Raw genomic sequence first — 16847 nt, forward strand, 5'->3', positions numbered from 1 at the left:
ACTGGGAATATGAATTTCATTGTTTGGTTGAGTTTGGAATGGTAAGAAATAATGGATATAATGACAAATATAACCCTACACAACAATAATAATATAATAATAATAAGAGCAATTAATAAATAATGGTGAGGCTAAAATTGTCATATTGGTTTTCCATGGAAAACCTTTTCCATGGAAAACAAAATACCTAGGATAGGTTAGGAATTTGTTTTTCTCATTCTCAAGGAAAACTTTTTCCAATGGAATTTGTTTTCCATCCAACCAAACAACATAAAACATCATTTTCCTTCACTTTTAGGAAAACATTTTCCATGGAAAATGTTTTCCATCCAACCAAACACCCCCTTAATATTGAAATTTTGTGAAGAGTAAGAGTAGAAGTAATATTTTTCAAAGTAAATACACGAGAAAAAAAAAAAAAGGCTAGGAAAGTGACATGCATTGTCCCGTCTTTCCAATTTCTAGTCGCAATAACTAGGAGAGATTCATCATATCTGCCACCCCACCCCCCACTTCACGAACACGATAAGGGGGTAGGGGTAGGGGTAGGGTAGAATGGGAGATGGTGCAGTGGGACCCACAAAGTGTGGGGCCTGGGGGAGTTCCAATCATATATTATACTCCAATAGTTCCCCCCCAAGTCCACCCATAATTTGATTTGATGGTTGTCCAGAAATGCATTTATCTACCGGAAAACCGGGTCTATTCTGGACCGACCGATAAATTATTTGGGTATAGTTAGGTTTAGGTCATATTACTCTGATGAAATCCTAGCCTGAATATGTACTTGTACCATTAATTTTCGTCACATCAACCCTTGTATTATTTGGTGTCATTTATAATACCTACTACCCTTGTGTTTCATATGAACTTTACTGTTAATCAATTATATCTAATCACATTATTATGAGTTAACCACATAAAACCAAAAACTTTTATAATGTAAATAATATATAATACAATTATGTGTATTATATTTATTAATGTATCTTGTTTTATTAGTGTCAGTAAAAATATTATCATGTACAACTAGATTTTCTTTTGAAATGCGCAATACAAACCAAATTCAAACTTTTCCACTTAAATCATGATTTAAAGGCCTTGTGCTTATCTACACTTCAAGAAAAAAAAAAAAACTTTAATGATGTCTAATTTTTATGATGCATTATATAAAGGGAAAATTGTTAAATATGCCCTCAAACTTAACTAAAAAGTCAATTAGCCTCTTTAACCTTCTAAAGGTTCAATTACACTCATGAACAATGCATTTTGATGCAATGAAGTTCAAATACAGGTAAATGACTTGTTATCATAGGTCATTGAAGATCGGCCACTTTTCAGGCTTCCAACGATATTTTCAGGCAAAAAAGTGATCGTCGACCGCGGAGAAGACAACCAGTGGTCACCTTCTCAACTGGAGAAGGAAACCCATATTTGGGTCACCTTCTACGTGACCGGCGACCATTCCATTCATCTGTCACTAGTCACTTTTTTACCAAAAATAAACGTCGGAAGGTGGTCGGATCGGATCTCCAATGACCTGTGATAGCATGTCATTTACCTGTATTTGGGCTTCATTGCATCAAAAATGCATTGTTCATGAGTGTAATTGCACGTTTAAAAAGTTGAAGGGACTAGCTAATTGACTTTTTAGTTAAAGTTTGAGAGCCTATTTGACCATTTTCCCTTATATAAATAGAAATGCATGGGAATTACTCGTGGGAGTGTAGATGAGACTGCACGAAATTCTTCCACCTTAATTGTGAGGGAGTGCTTTGTCACTATTGAAGTCCATTACAATAAAATAGTAAAAAACCAAAATATTTAGTAACAGATTAAATAACTACATCTTAAATACATACGAATTTTAGTGGTTACCAACATAAATCTTTTCGCTATATCTACAAATATCAGTTATTTAATTTACTTACAAATCTTTTTTCTTGATAATTTTGATTTTGTTTATAGTGACTAACTCAAAGAATATGATTAGTCATGATAATGTACTCTTATTCTCTACTTTCAACTTTTATTTCAAACTTAAAATATCGATGTATATACTTTTACAAAGCTCACATGAAGACATAACATATCAGCAGTGTTGCAAAAATCGCGCCTAGGCGCTAGGCGGTCGACCACCTAGGCACCCTAGGCGCCCGCCTAGGCGCTCTAGGCGTCGATTAATCGCTCTAGGCGCCCGCCTAGGCGCTCTAGGTGCCATAGGCGGTCCCCAGGCGCCTAGAGGGCGCCTAGCGATTTTTGCAACCTTGCATATCAGCTCTCGCTACATGAGAAAATGGTCAAATAGACCCTTAAACATTCTTCAAAAGGGTAATTAGGCCCTTGAACTTTACAAAAGCGCAATTACACACGCGAACTTGTCATTTTGAGGCATATAACCCCAATAGCCAGTTATTCACCTCGAATGACCAGTCATTCAAGATTTCGGCAACATTCCGGCGAATAAAAATTTTGAGAAGTACAATTTTTTTTTAAAAAAAAAGATGGTCTCAACCGGAGAAGTCGACCAGCAGGTTGTCCTCTCTAATGGAGAAGGCTACCAGATCTGGTCGCCTTCTCCATTGGAGAGGACGACCCTTCTCCATTGGAGATGTCTTCTTCGGTAGAAATAGTCGCCGGGATTTTTTTTTTTTGAACGGTGGTGAACAGTAATTAACGACGGTCAACATCAATAATTTACGGATAACCTGTTGGTTACTGGTAAATTAGATTTATTTGACTCATTTTCACAAGTTCGAGTGTGTAATTGAACTTTTGTAAAGTTCAAGGGTCTAATTGCCATTTTGAAAAACGTTTAAGAGTTTATTTGACCCTTTTCTCCTTGCCACATTGATATGGTGAAAAGGAATATATAATTACAGCATGTTTGGTTCACGGAATAGGCCTGCGATGGAGTAGCATCCTAGAAATATGTCTATTCCATTATTTAGTAATGGTTTTTATTCCAGGAACAATGTTTCCGGAAATGAACTATTCCCTTAGAAGTGAAATAGCTATTACTAGACCATCCTTGATATTAACCTATTCTTGAGCTCAGAAATAAACTAATTTTCTTATTTACTTGTTTACCCTCAATTAAACTTAAAATATGTTTATGTTAAATTTGAGGGCTAAATTTTAATATGGGCTGAATAAGGAAATTTGTGCTCAGTGCTCACACAAAAGAAAAAAGGTAATGGAACTTGAATTGAAGTGATAGACTTGACTTACTCCAATATATTTCCTATGCACCAGACCAATGTGATGGCATACTGGAGATAGGGAGGGGTGGGACCTCAATCACCTGCTGCATTATTGGTTGTTCAATGAAGATTTTCTAAGATTGAGGTTTTTTTTTTTTTTTTTTTTTTTTTTTTTTTTTTTGTGTTGTGTATGTGTGTTGGGGTGTGGGTCCCTCAGCTTTTTTGTGCCCTTGACAGTTTCATTTTGATGCATATGTGATGTGCCTCTTGATTTGACTTCACACTTTTTTTTAACTTCCCCATTTAACATTATGGATGTTTGTTTAACTTGCATTTTAATTTGCTGTTTAACAATGACTCCTCATCTCTCATATGCCATTCAATTTTTCTACATACATACATACAAGATAAGGAAATCTCAGCAAATACATATATTATTCCCTTTATCTCTAAATATTTCAAATTTCACTTAATATATACTATGACTTTACGTCCAAGACAATGTGGTCGAGTGAAACCCGACAGTAACCCTTATTTAAAATGTTTTAAGTTTGATCTGGTTTCAATTTTTCAAGGAAAATTAAAGAATTAAAATAAACACAGTTTAATTTTTTAATTAGTTAAGAAATTTTCTTGGATACCTCAAGATTAAGTTTTTACTCATATATATATATATATATATATTTGGATTGGGAAATGATGGGAGGAAAGGAAGAAAGTAAAAAAGGGAAATTTCACCAAAAGAACTTTTCACAAAAAAGAAAAAAGCAATATTATAAAAATAAAAAAAAAAAAAAAACAAGAAGAAAAGAAAAAGTTTACTTGGTGGACAGTCAACAGTCAAAGCAAGGCATGAGTAGCCCAACACTTCATGCAGGCTGCAGCTCACATATAAAGTCAGTCATGTGGCTTTGTAAGCCGATTAAGCTGCAAACTATAATTAAAATATATATTTTTAAAGAAAGAAGCATTTTCCACAGTTATGATGCAGCGTGGGCGTGTGACTTTTTAATGCCTAGATTCACCCCCTCTTTTCAATTCTAATTTAATCTCAACTAATTGTCTAATTTGGGCTGTTAATATATCGTGATCAAACTAAACTTCACATCTTTTTGTCATGGCCTAGGAATTTGTAGTTCAATGACACCAAGTTGCTCCCTCATAATGGAGATTATGAGATCTTGTTTTAGTGGAGGCGATATTGATTCTGATTGAGAAAGTTATGAATAGATACTGCATTGTAATTGCGGGTGCGGATACTACCCAACTCAAAACTCTAATTATTAATATTACGCTTAAATCTAATAAAAATTTTATACTACAATTTTAATTATTACATGAATTTTTTTATAAGTTTGAACATATAAAACTTGTCCCTTGACTATTGATCTTTTAACAAATTTATTCTTTGACTTTTAATTAGACCATAAATGGTCCTTTGACTATTGATCTCAATGTTGCAAAAATCACGCTTAGGCGCCGATTAATCATCGCTTAAGCGCTAGACGGTCGGCCTCCTAGGCGCTCTAGGCGCCCTAGGCGGTCCCCAGGCGCCTAGAGGGTGCCTAGCGATTTTTTCAACATTGATTGATCTTTTAACAAATTTCATCTTCGACTTTCAATTTGACCATATGTGGTCCCTTGAGTATTGATTTTTCCAAATTTTGTCATCTAGTTAACGAATCCGGTGAAAAGCTTCCCTTAGGTGAAAAATGTGGTGAGATCTAACAATTGATTTAAATTCAGATCAATTGCCCAGAATGAGGGAAATTTCGAAAAACACGTGGACCCTGTGTGGTAAATTTATGTAAGTCATTTTTTTTTAAATTTATTTCCAGTGCATATTGTCCCTTCTTCCCGTGCACATTGTTCATTCTTCTAGTGCACATTGTTCTTCTTTCAGTGCACATTGTTCATTTTTCCAGTGCACATAGTTTCTCCTTCCAGTGCATAGTGTCTCTTCTTCCAGTGTATATTGTCCCTTTTTCCACCAAATTGTTCATTCTTTTAGTGCATATTTCTCCCTAACTTCCAGTGCACATTGCCTCACCCCCTCCCTTCCTTCCAATAACCAATGTTCATCTTGGGCACAAATAACCAAACATTTATCAAATTATAATTTCATTTAATTACATTAGAAATTGGTATTGTGATCCAACTCCAAATATTATCCTTTAAGCATTATAGTTTATTGAAAGATACACATTACATATAATATATTCCATGTGCATATATATATATATATATATATATATATATATATATATATATATATATATATATATATATATATATATATATATATGTATGTATGTGTGTGTGTGTGTTAAAGGTTAAAGTGCATATTGTTCATTCTTCAAGTGCTCATTGTTCCTTCTTCTAGTGCACATTGTTCCTCCTTCCAATGCACACCGTTTCTTCTTCCAGTGCATATTTGTCATTCTTACAATGCACATTTTCTCTTCTTCCAGTGCACATTGTCTCTTCTTCCAGTGCACATTGTTCATTCTTTTAGTGCATATTGTTCAAAACCTCCTTGATTAGCTTAGGATCCCTGATGAACACTATAGGCATTGGACTCATCCATACAAAACAATTTTTACTTGCATAAGATCATTGGATTGAATTGAATTGAATTTTGGAATATGATGAAAATCACAACAGAATTGAATGAGAGAGAATGATCGCGCAGATAGATTGAAGGAGAATGTGTTGAGAATGATTAGACAGAGAGATTGAAGGAGAATGGAGTGAGAATGATCGTGTAGAGATATTGAAGCTTACAACGTTTTTTTTTAAAGGGTTAATCTTACGCATTGGATCAAGACAGATCTATGGCTTATATTATACCCTAATCTTGCACCAATTACTTTCACTCTTAACACATGTTACTTACACCAAAGTTCGATTTATTTACAAAAATATCACTACGTTATTTTCTAAAATTATATCTTATTCATTAAATTTGAACAATTGGATCGCTACGATAGGTTCTTACTTCTTTCATGGGTAGTAGTTCTCATCACCTGAACGCGCCTCTCTCTCTCTTTATATATATATATATATATATATATATATATATATATATATATATATATATATATATTTGAAACACTCATGATTCTTTTATAAGGTAGTATATGTTCTATATTTTATTATATTCTGATTCTGTGACGACCTATTTAAAATGATAACAGAGGTATTATCATGTTGCATAGTAATTGTCAGGGAAATATGTTATATAGTTATATTAAAATATTATTTTTGAAATGTTGTATTAAAATATTAAAAAATAAAAATGACGGGGGGGGGGGGGAAGGATGGGGTTGGGGGTGGGGGCCACAACAAAAAGAAGCATGGAAAATAGGGGAGAGTAAATGGAGTAAATATTATTTTTGGGGGGAGGCAAAAGCTATGATTGTGATTATTGGTACCCCTGACACTCCTTGTCATGATTGACCTCAGGCCAAGACCCCCCTTCTCTTTCTTTCTATATAACACCCCACCTTTCTTCCATTGCTCTTCAACTCTCCTCCTCTTTCTGTTTTCAAGATTTTCACATATATCCTCTGCATCTGCTACAACCATCTGTGTCTGTCTTTCAAGAAGAGTCCAGGAAACCAGGCTACACAGGAGTTTAAGCTGAGTGAGATTTTGGTGGTATTCTGAGAAAACAAAATGATGGTGGGAAAAGAAGATTTGGGGTTGAGTTTGAGCTTGAGCTTTCCGGAGATCAGTAGAAACTCTGCTTCTGCGACGCCATTACCTCACCTCAATAATCCCTTGCCCTCTCACCCTTCACCTTTCAATCTCTTCCACAAGTCTCCCTGGGGGCCTGAATCTTTCCCTTCCTCAGGTTTCAGATCTGCTCAAAATCTTACTTTTTTTGGTTTCTTGAAAATTTAAAAAGGAAACAAGGGAAAATGGTGACTTTTTCCCTGTCCTTATCTTTCTTTAAAGAGCCTGTATATATGTATTGTTTTGCTGATCTGAAATGGCGTAAAAGATCCCAACTTTGATTGGGTATTGAAAGAGAAAAGAGAAAGCTTTGCAGTGGATAAAAAGCTTAATTAGGTTTTGTGTATTTATGTGCAGATCGGAACTCGGAGACATGCAGGGCGGAGCCTCGGACGTTGTTGAAAGGGATAGACGTGAACAGGGCGCCGGCGGCCACCGACGCGGAGGAGGAGGCCGGAGTTTCCTCGCCGAACAGCACGATTTCGAGCGTGAGCGGGAACAAGAGGAGCGAGAGAGAATTAGGCATGACGATGAACCCAGAAGAAAACGACGCCCGGGGCATCAGCGACGAGGAAGACGCCGAAACTTCAAGAAAGAAGCTCCGACTAACCAAAGACCAGTCCGCCATTCTCGAAGAGAGCTTCAAAGAACACAACACTCTCAATCCCGTAAGCTCCCAAACATATGCGTATCTGTATTGCCGGCGGTGGTTTTCCGGTGACCGTACTAATTTTCCGGCGGGTTTTTTGGTTTTCAGAAGCAAAAGTTGGCTTTGGCGAAGAGGCTTGGCTTGCGGCCAAGGCAGGTGGAGGTGTGGTTTCAGAACAGAAGGGCAAGGTGAGTGATACTTTCATTTTCCCGGTTCTTGTAGGGGCTTTTCTGGTATTCCACTACCAGAAATAAAATTGTGTAATTAAGAATACTCTTTGTCTCATACTAGGAATAAGAGTGGAATAAGAGTGAAACGAATAGATCTCAATATTCTTTATTTTGCAGAACAAAATTGAAGCAAACAGAAGTAGACTGCGAGTTTTTGAAGAGATGTTGCGAGAATCTGACGGAGGAGAACCGGCGATTACAGAAGGAAGTTCAAGAGCTCCGAGCCCTTAAGCTCTCGCCGCAGTTCTACATGCAAATGACGCCGCCCACAACGCTCACCATGTGTCCGTCATGCGAGCGAGTCGCCGCGCCGCCGTCGTCCGCCGCCGCCGCCGTGGCGCCCGCACCAGCTCCGGCCCAATCCAGGCCCCTGCCGTTCAACCTGTGGGCGCCGCACCGCCCGTTCGACCCCGCCGCCGGTCTACGCCCCAGAACAAATTAAATTTTCCCAGGGGCGTTTCCGTCATTTTACACGTAGCTTATTTTTATAAAAAAAAGAAGAAAAACTGGGTGTTACGAGAAAATTAAAAAAAAAAAAAATTGTAATAGCGTACCATATCGTTTAATGTGGGAAAGAGGTGGAAAGATATGGTTGTTGGAGTTGGGATATGGTGGGTCTGACCAAAAACCCTTTTGTTGCTGGATATTGACCCATCTGTCCCTCAAAATTGACTAGTTAGGGTTAGTACTTGCTGCTGCTTCCCTCTGAGTTGTTCTGTTAGGGAAACACAACTTTAGATGTAAATTATTGTTGCTACCAATTGTTCTTTTATTAACTACTAGTTATAATGTCAATTTATGCCTCTTCTCATTCCTACCTCTTTTTTTTTTTTTTTTTTCTACATAATTGGAGTTATAGGAGAGGCATTACAATTTGTAAGCCTGATTATTATTATTATTATTATTATTATTATTATTATGTTAGGAGTGTGGAGAATATCGTGCACAGAATTACAATATAAGGTCAATAGTGTTATTTATAGATATATAGAAATGCCCAATGTAAAGCTCGAAGATAGCATATTATGTTAAGAGGGTGTGGAGAATGTTGCACATTCAATTACAACATAAGGTTAATAGCCCTATTTATAAATACACGCACGCCCATATTGCTCGAGGGTATTGCTCGAGGGTAGCACACCACTAGTACAATTAAGAAAAAAAGGCAAACTACGCGCATTTGCTTACCTCACTAGTTCAGTATACAATATTTGAGAGAAAAGACTAATATTCGAAACTTGACAGCGACAGTGTGGAAGGTTGGTGTAACACCTCAAATTAAAAAACCAAAATATTGAAAACAAAGGACATTTATTTCTTTAAAAATAACATAATTCAGATAGAGAAGCAAAATAAAATCCAATATCAGGGGGTGTTTATAAAGGGATGTCAATCGGGCCAGCCCAGTCGGTTTCAGGCTAGCCTTGTCGGGTTGTCGGGCTAATCGGTTTATTAATATTTTAATTTCGGGTTCGATTTGGCCCTAACACTAAACTTCGGGTTGTCGGGCTAATCGGGCGGGTTGAACCATTTGAACTAAAATTAGAAACTGAAAGTGAGTACCCATATTTAGAGTAGGGATGACAACGTGACGGGGCGGGACGGGGCCGGAAAGTATACTCCCCGTCTCTGTCCTCAGCGGGAAATTAAAAATAGTCCCCATCTACGTTCCCACTAAGAATTTGGCGGGGACGGAGAATCCCGTCCTCATCAATTTTTAGTCAAAATATTAGATTAATGTAGTTTTAAATTTTAAAAAACTAAAAACTTAAGTTTTGTTATAAATCAAATCTTAATGGACATTATTATGATAATTTGTAACAGCTGAAACAGTTTTTGTACTTAATGAGAAGGTTACATTTGTACTCTATATATTATTGTATTCATGTACAGAAGTTAGAGATTGAAAGGCAATAAAATTGTTCTTCTCAATGTTCTTTATCTTCTCCATACTGCTCTTTGTTTTACTATTCCCCGCGAGCTAAGGTCTACAAAAGTTAACAACAAACTTGCAATACAACACGTTATCAGCACGCTCCGGTGAACGTGGCGGCGACGCTGGTTGATGACGATCGGCAACGATTCGCACGATCGGAGATAGCGGCGGCAACGCTGCTCGGCGATAGAAACCGGTGGCTGGAGGTGGCAGAGACAACCGACTTCCTCCCGCGGTAATGGCGACCGTCGGTGGCTCGCGAAGATGGTGGCTGCGGTGATGGCGGTCGACGGTTGGAGGCCTCTTCGTTTTCCCCTTCGGTTTAATTGAAACAGTTGGCATAAAATAAATGCCTCATCTTCAGCCTAATAAACGCAGAAGCGTTTTTTTTTTCCTCTTTATGGCCTAGGGTTTTCTATTAAAGCCCTCCTTTTGTTGCATATCTTCTTTTTGGACCATTGTTTTCATTTTGGACCACCATCATTCATGGGTTTTTTTTTTTTTTTTTTTTTTTTTTTTTCTCATTCAAGCCCTAATTTATTTGGACCATTTTTTTTTGGGCATGCTATATTATATGTTCCTTGGGCCTTTTGTTTATTGAAATAAACTAGGCCACACATTCCATTTTTTATGGTCCTCATTCAAATATTTTCTGTAGAAATGGCTGCTCTCGCAAAACGAGAATTTGCTGAACTCGCCCTCGATGGAAGCAATTTCCTCACTTGGGCACTTGATGTTGAGATATATCTCCAATCTACAGAACTGCTGGACACCATTGAAGAGACATCTACGAGTACTGCAGCCCAGAAGGCAAAAGCGCTCATTTTCCTCCGCCACCATCTTAACCACGACCTCAAGAATGAATACTTAACAGAAAAAGACCCCTATGTCCTCTAGAAATCTCTTAAGGCACGCTTTGACCAACAGACGTCATTTGTCCACCCCCAGGCCCAACATGATTGGCTTAACCTCCGATTTCAAGACTTTAAGTCTGTGACTGAATACAACTCCGCCCTACACAAAATTGTGTCACAATTGAAGCTTTGTAAGCAAACAATTACGGACGAGGATCTGATTGAAAAAACTCTATCCACGTTCCATCCAAATGACCTTGTGCTCCAGAAGCAGTACAGGAATACAAAATATGATACGCATCCAGAGCTCATTACGGATTTACTGGTGGCTGAAAAGCATAGCCAGTTATTGATGCAAAATAGCAATGCGCGTCCAACTGGCGCTGCACCTGTGCCTGAAGCACACACTGTTGCCCAGCAGAGCAACAACCGGCGGGGTCGGGGCCGGGGAAGGGGGAAAGGTCGTGGCAGGGGCCCAAAGCGAGGTGGTAAAGGGGGAGCTAGCGGTATTGACTCTTGTCCTCAGAACAAGCAAACTCAAAGAAATAGACCAAACAAGTCACAACAGAACTCCGGTCAGTCGCAGCCATGTTATAAATGTGGTTGCAAAGGACATTGGTCTAGGACATGCAGGACTCCTAAGCATCTGGTCGAGACTTACCAAAAGATGCTCCAGCAGGAAGGAGGACAAAAGAAGAAAGATTCTGGGCAATCATCTTTGCTTGAAGCAAATGTCCTCATCTTAGGGAATGATGACCTGCTAGGTGATGAACTAGCTGATTATGGAGATCGGGAGTGATACTCCTATTTTTTTTTCTCTCTCTTTCCCTTATGGACATCCATTTTACTTCATGCCTGCGTGCATGTTTATATTTGAACTCTTTTGTCCTATATGAATAATGGATCCTTTATCTTTGAACACTTTTGTTCTATTTGAATAAATACAATGGATCCTTCTTAGACATTATCTTGATACCCATTCCTTTTCTTTAGAGATATGGGAGACGAATCAACCCTATGCTTGGTTGATTGTGCGACTACGCACACTATTCTGACAGACCGGAGATTTTTTCAAACGTTCAAGGAACACAAAGGCAACCTTTCAACCATAGCGAATGATGACATTCCTATTGTGGGCTCTGGCAGAGCTTCACTTATTATTCCTAAAGGAACAAAGTTGATCATTGATTCAACCCTCCTATATCCTCAATCAAAAAGAACTTTGCTCAGTTTCGGGGATATTCGGTCCAACGGTTTCCACATAGAAACTAAAACTAAAAACAATACCGAATTCCTTATTTTGACCAAAACGATCAATAACCAGAAAAAGGAAATTGAAGAACTTCCTTCCTTTTCTTCAGACCTGTATTATTCATATATCAGGCCCCAGCACTCCTGCGTTGCACTCGTAGTGAAGTTTAAAGATACACATTCTTTCAGTCTATGGCATGACCGCTTAGGTCACCCTGGGCAAACTATGATAGGCCGGATTCTTTCAAATTCAACTGGACATAACCTTCTTAGGACAAATATTCTTTCTACAAAAGATTACACATGTGCTCCATGTGCACAGGGAAAACTTATTGTTCGTCCCTCGCGTCCTAAGATTGATTTTGAGTCACCTGTCTTCCTGCAGAGGCTACAGGGTGATATTTGTGGACCAATTAATCCTTCATCCGGACCATTTCGATATTTTATGGTCCTTATTGATGCTTCCACCCGATGGACACATGTGTGTTTGTTGTCCACTCGAAATATGGCATTCGCAAAATTCATGAGCCAAATCATAAGGTTGAATGCCCAATTTCCCGATTATCCTATTAAGAACATAAGAATGGATAATGCTGGTGAATGCACTTCGTCAGCTTTTGACGATTATTGTATGGCCATGGGAATTAAGGTGGAACATCCTGTACCATACGTCCACACCCAGAATGGTTTAGCTGAATCTCTTATCAAAAGAATTAAACTAATAGCTAGACCATTACTGCAACGGTCTAGTCTGCCATTAAATTGTTGGGGACACGCAGTGTTGCATGTTGCAAACCTAATTCAACTCCGGCCAACTGCATATCACGATTATTCCCCTCTACAACTTGTACGTGGTAATGAGCCAGACATTTCTCATTTGCGTGTCTTTGGCTGTGCGGTTTACGTACCTATACCACCTCCGCATTGTTCTTCAATGGGCTCGCAATGTCGATTAGGTATTTATGTTGGGTATGAATCCCCTTCTATCATTAAATACCTCGAGCCTATGACAGCAGACCAGTTTACTGCACGGTTTGCTGACTGCATTTTTGATGAAGATCATTTCCCGGCATTAGGGGGAGAGAAAAGCCCAACTTTGAAAAAATGCCACGAAATTTCATGGGATGAAAAAGATCTTCAATATCTTGACCCACGTACTAGTCAAACTGAACTTGAAGTTCAGAAAATAAAAATTTGCAAAAACTAGCAAATAATCTGCTAGATGCGTTTACTGATTATAAAATAGTAACTAGATCCTATATTCCTACAGAAAATGCTCCATCAAGGATAATTGTCCCCAAAGGACCAAATACTAACCGACACTATCCGACGCCAGAAGCGTGGAAGACCAGTTGGTGCAAAAGATGTAAATCCGCGGAAAATTAAAAACAATAAACAATCACAGTTACTCCAAAATCGTCCTGAAGACGAAATACCCAGTGTAAATCACGTGCTACAAATAAATCTAACACTGGGAATATGGAACACCTTCACCAAGATATGATAGCAAATGAGAAATATTTGGTTGAAGTAAATATAGAATCTTCCATAAACTTTTTCGAAACAGGAGAAAATCTTAATAGAAATGTAACAGTCGTCGACGACCAATTCGCCTCTACAATTGCTCTTCACATTTCTTTCAATAATCTGGATCCAGAACCAAAAACTATAATGGAGTGCCGTAAGCGCTCCGATTGGTTGAAATGGAAAGAAGCAATTGAGGCTGAGCTCAACTCGCTAAATAAAAGAAAAGTGTTTAGTCCTCCTATACTTACCCCTAAAGGCGTGATCCCAGTAGGATCCAAATGGGTATTTGTACGAAAGAGGAACGAACAAAATGAGGTGGTCAGATACAAAGCGAGACTGGTAGCTCAAGGGTTCTCACAGAGACCCAGAATAGATTTTGAACAAACTTACTCTCCTGTCTTAGATGGCACATCTTTCCGTTATCTAATATCGCTGGCAGTAAAATGAATTTAGAAATGCAGTTAATGGATGTTGTGACCGCATATTTATATGGGTCACTAGACGCTGACATATATATGAAAGTACCTGAGCGCATCCAAAATCCTTTATGTAAAGGAAATACAAATAAAATTATGTTCAGCGTAAAGCTACAAAAGTCATTGTATGGCTTAAAACAATCAGGAAGAATGTGGTATTGTCGATTGAGTGAATTCCTCTTAAAACAAGGATATAAAAATAAAGATATTAGTCCTTGCATCTTTACTATACAAAGAAATCAACTGATGGTTTCTGTATTATATCAATCTATGTAGATGATATAAACATCATAGGGACAAGCAAGGATGTCAAGAGGGCATGCTTGTGCTTAAAAGAGGAATTCGAAATGAAAGACTTGGGAAACCAAGTTCTGTCTCGGCCTACAGATCGAGCACCTCCCTGAAGGGATATTCATACATCAATCCAAATACACAGACAAGTTATTGGAGAAATTCTACATGGATAAGTCCCATCCACTTAGTACTCCAATGGTAGTTTGATCACTTGAAGTTGAGAAGGACCCGTACAGACCTAAAGAAGGTAATGAGGATATTCTGGGACCAGAAGTTCCTTACTTAAGTGCCATTGGAACACTTCTATATCTTGCCAACTGCACTAGACCTGATATTGCATTTTCAGTAAACATGCTAGCTCGTTTTAGTGCTGCTCTAACCAGAAGGCATTGGAATGACATAAAACATATCCTCAGATATTTACAAGGTACAAAGGATCTTGACCTTCTATTTAAGAGAGACCAAGACACCACATTAGTGGGATACGCGGATGCTGGCTTTATGTCTGATTCGCATAATGCTAGATCTCAGACTGGATATGTGTTTCTTTCTGGAGGTACTGCTATTTCATGGAAATCAGTTAAACAAACATTAGTAGCTACCTCCTCAAACCACTCTGAGATTATTGCCTTATACGAGACCTCCAAAGAATGTGTATGGTTGAGGTCACTAATACACAATATTCAAGACTCGTGTGGAATAATGAATAATGGAAAGATCCCCACTGTCCTGTTCGAGGACAATGCAGCATGTGTTGCACAAATGAGTAATGGATATGTTAAAGGTAATCTCACCAAACATATTACACCAAAATTCTTTTATCCACATGAACTCCAGAAGAGTGGTGAAATACGAGTCCAAAAGATCCAATCAAGTGAAAATCTAGCAGATTTATTCACCAAGTCCTTACCTACATCTACTTTTGAAAAGTATGTATATAAAATTGGTATGCGTAGATTAGGAAGGTTGTTGTCTTCAAGGGGAGCAACAACATCTTCAAAGTAATGACATTGTTAGTCCAGAAGATTAACTCATTCACTTTGAACCAGAAGATCAAGATATACTCTTATGATTTATACCTAAACCCAGAAAGTTTACGGTTGTACTCTTTTTCCCTTAACTGAGTTTTTTCCCACAGGGTTTTCTCAGTGTAAGGTTTTTAATGAGGCAACCGAGGCAACACATGCATTATCCATAAATCGTGTACTCTTTTCTCGACTAGGTTTTTCCCACAGGGTTTTTTCTAGCGAGTTTTTAACGAGGCATGATTATGGCAAAATAATGTCCAAGGGGGAGTGTTATAAATCAAATCTTAAAGGACATTATTATGATAATTTGTAACAACTGAAATAGTTTGTGTACTTAATGAGAATGTTACATTTGTACTCTATATATTATTGTATTCATGTACAGAAGTTAGAGATTGAAAGGCAATCAAATTGTTCTTCTCACCGTTCTTTATCTTCTCCATACTACTCTTTGTTTTACTGTTCCCCGTGAGCTAAGGACTGCAAAAGTTAACAACAAACTTGCAATACAAGTTTTAATTTATATATTTGTTTATTTATTTTTAATTATAATAATTATTCCATGTATGTTAGGTTTCACATCACTTCTATAATAAAGAATAGTTTTTAATAGTTCGGGTTATCGGGCTGGCCCTTTTAATTTCGGGTTAGTCCTATCGGGCTAATCGATTTCGGACTCGTCGGGCTAATGTGTTTTATCGGGCTAGCCCGTTCGGGCCATAGCCCTGTCGATTTCGATTTTATCGAGTTGGCCCATCGGGTTTGGACTAAATTGACATCCCTTACCCGCTACCGCCACATTTGGGCGACTAACTAAGCCCAAACGCACAGGTTAACAAAAGACTTAACATCCTTAAATAGTTAAATACAAATACTAACAATCTCAATAACAAGGTAACTACAACTACAAACATCCCCAATAACACTACTAGAGCCAAGAGGATAAAATCTACAAGGATTACTACAATAAGACTGCAAGCTTCTACATCGCGCTCTCACTGGCAGTTACTTACTCTAACCAACAAGAAGTCATGAAAAATATACAAACACAAAGTTAGCATAAAAAAATGCTAAGTAAGACTTACTCCGCTCTATAAAAAATAAATACATTTTTATTTTGAAAATATGTTATACTTCAATAATATGGATTTTCATACTTTGTGAGGATCATACCTCAAAATGCTAGTCAAAGACTTAAAAAAAACATTTCCAAAACAACTTCCAAAAGATTTACCCCAATACTTTACAATTTGGAAAGAATAAAGAGTTTTAATTTCTCACAAAAAGAGATACTCACACAGCTTTCAAAAGAATACTATTTCAATCACGGATCAACCAACAAGTAAAACCAACTACACGATTCCGTAGTTAAAACATACACAGTTTTTTAAGAGTAGAAAGAAAAATAGAGTCTTATCGAATTACTCTCATATTTTTTCTAAAACTATATAAATATACTTATATACGTATACTTTATAGGATAATATAATATTGCTTTCTCAAACAAAACTTGATAAATAACATTTTCAAATACTACACCACAACTTTTCAACTATATAGATGGTAGTTTTTTCAAGATAGGTTTTCTCATAATCTTCCACAATAATATACTCTGTAGAGTGATATACTTTCAATATATAAGGAGATATATACTTTCTCTT

The 16847-nt window shown here is 37.5% G+C and overlaps 2 protein-coding genes across 2 annotated transcripts; both read left to right on the forward strand.

Moving 5' to 3' along the window:
* Nucleotides 1-6719: 6719 nt before the first annotated feature.
* On the forward strand, nucleotides 6720-8632 carry LOC109185147 (homeobox-leucine zipper protein HAT4). The gene is made up of 4 exons (XM_019335124.1): nucleotides 6720-7059; nucleotides 7299-7609; nucleotides 7699-7778; nucleotides 7938-8632. The coding sequence occupies exons 1-4, from the start codon at nucleotides 6882-6884 to the stop codon at nucleotides 8260-8262; spliced, it is 894 nt and encodes a 297-aa protein (XP_019190669.1). The 5' UTR covers nucleotides 6720-6881; the 3' UTR covers nucleotides 8263-8632.
* A 1784-nt stretch (nucleotides 8633-10416) lies between these two features.
* LOC109185191 lies at nucleotides 10417-11409 on the forward strand. Its single transcript, XM_019335172.1, has 2 exons — nucleotides 10417-10566; nucleotides 10654-11409. The coding sequence occupies exons 1-2, from the start codon at nucleotides 10417-10419 to the stop codon at nucleotides 11407-11409; spliced, it is 906 nt and encodes a 301-aa protein (XP_019190717.1).
* Nucleotides 11410-16847: the final 5438 nt, after the last annotated feature.

This window comes from Ipomoea nil, unplaced genomic scaffold, assembly GCF_001879475.1.
Source record: "Ipomoea nil cultivar Tokyo-kokei standard unplaced genomic scaffold, Asagao_1.1 scaffold1317, whole genome shotgun sequence".
Taxonomy (NCBI): domain Eukaryota; kingdom Viridiplantae; phylum Streptophyta; class Magnoliopsida; order Solanales; family Convolvulaceae; genus Ipomoea; species Ipomoea nil.

What these genes read in the sequence shown, in the direction of transcription:
- LOC109185191 (XM_019335172.1), top strand. Translation starts at nt 10,417, where the DNA reads ATGGCTGCTCTCGCAAAACGAGAATTTGCTGAACTCGCCCTCGATGGA. An exon ending in CGAGTACTGCAGCCCAGAAG is followed by an intron (nt 10,567 to 10,653) that starts GCAAAAGCGCTC and finishes TATGTCCTCTAG; the next exon opens with AAATCTCTTAAGGCACGCTT.
- LOC109185147 (XM_019335124.1), top strand. Translation starts at nt 6,882, where the DNA reads ATGATGGTGGGAAAAGAAGATTTGGGGTTGAGTTTGAGCTTGAGCTTT. An exon ending in AACACAACACTCTCAATCCC is followed by an intron (nt 7,610 to 7,698) that starts GTAAGCTCCCAA and finishes TTTGGTTTTCAG; the next exon opens with AAGCAAAAGTTGGCTTTGGC. An exon ending in TTTCAGAACAGAAGGGCAAG is followed by an intron (nt 7,779 to 7,937) that starts GTGAGTGATACT and finishes TTTATTTTGCAG; the next exon opens with AACAAAATTGAAGCAAACAG.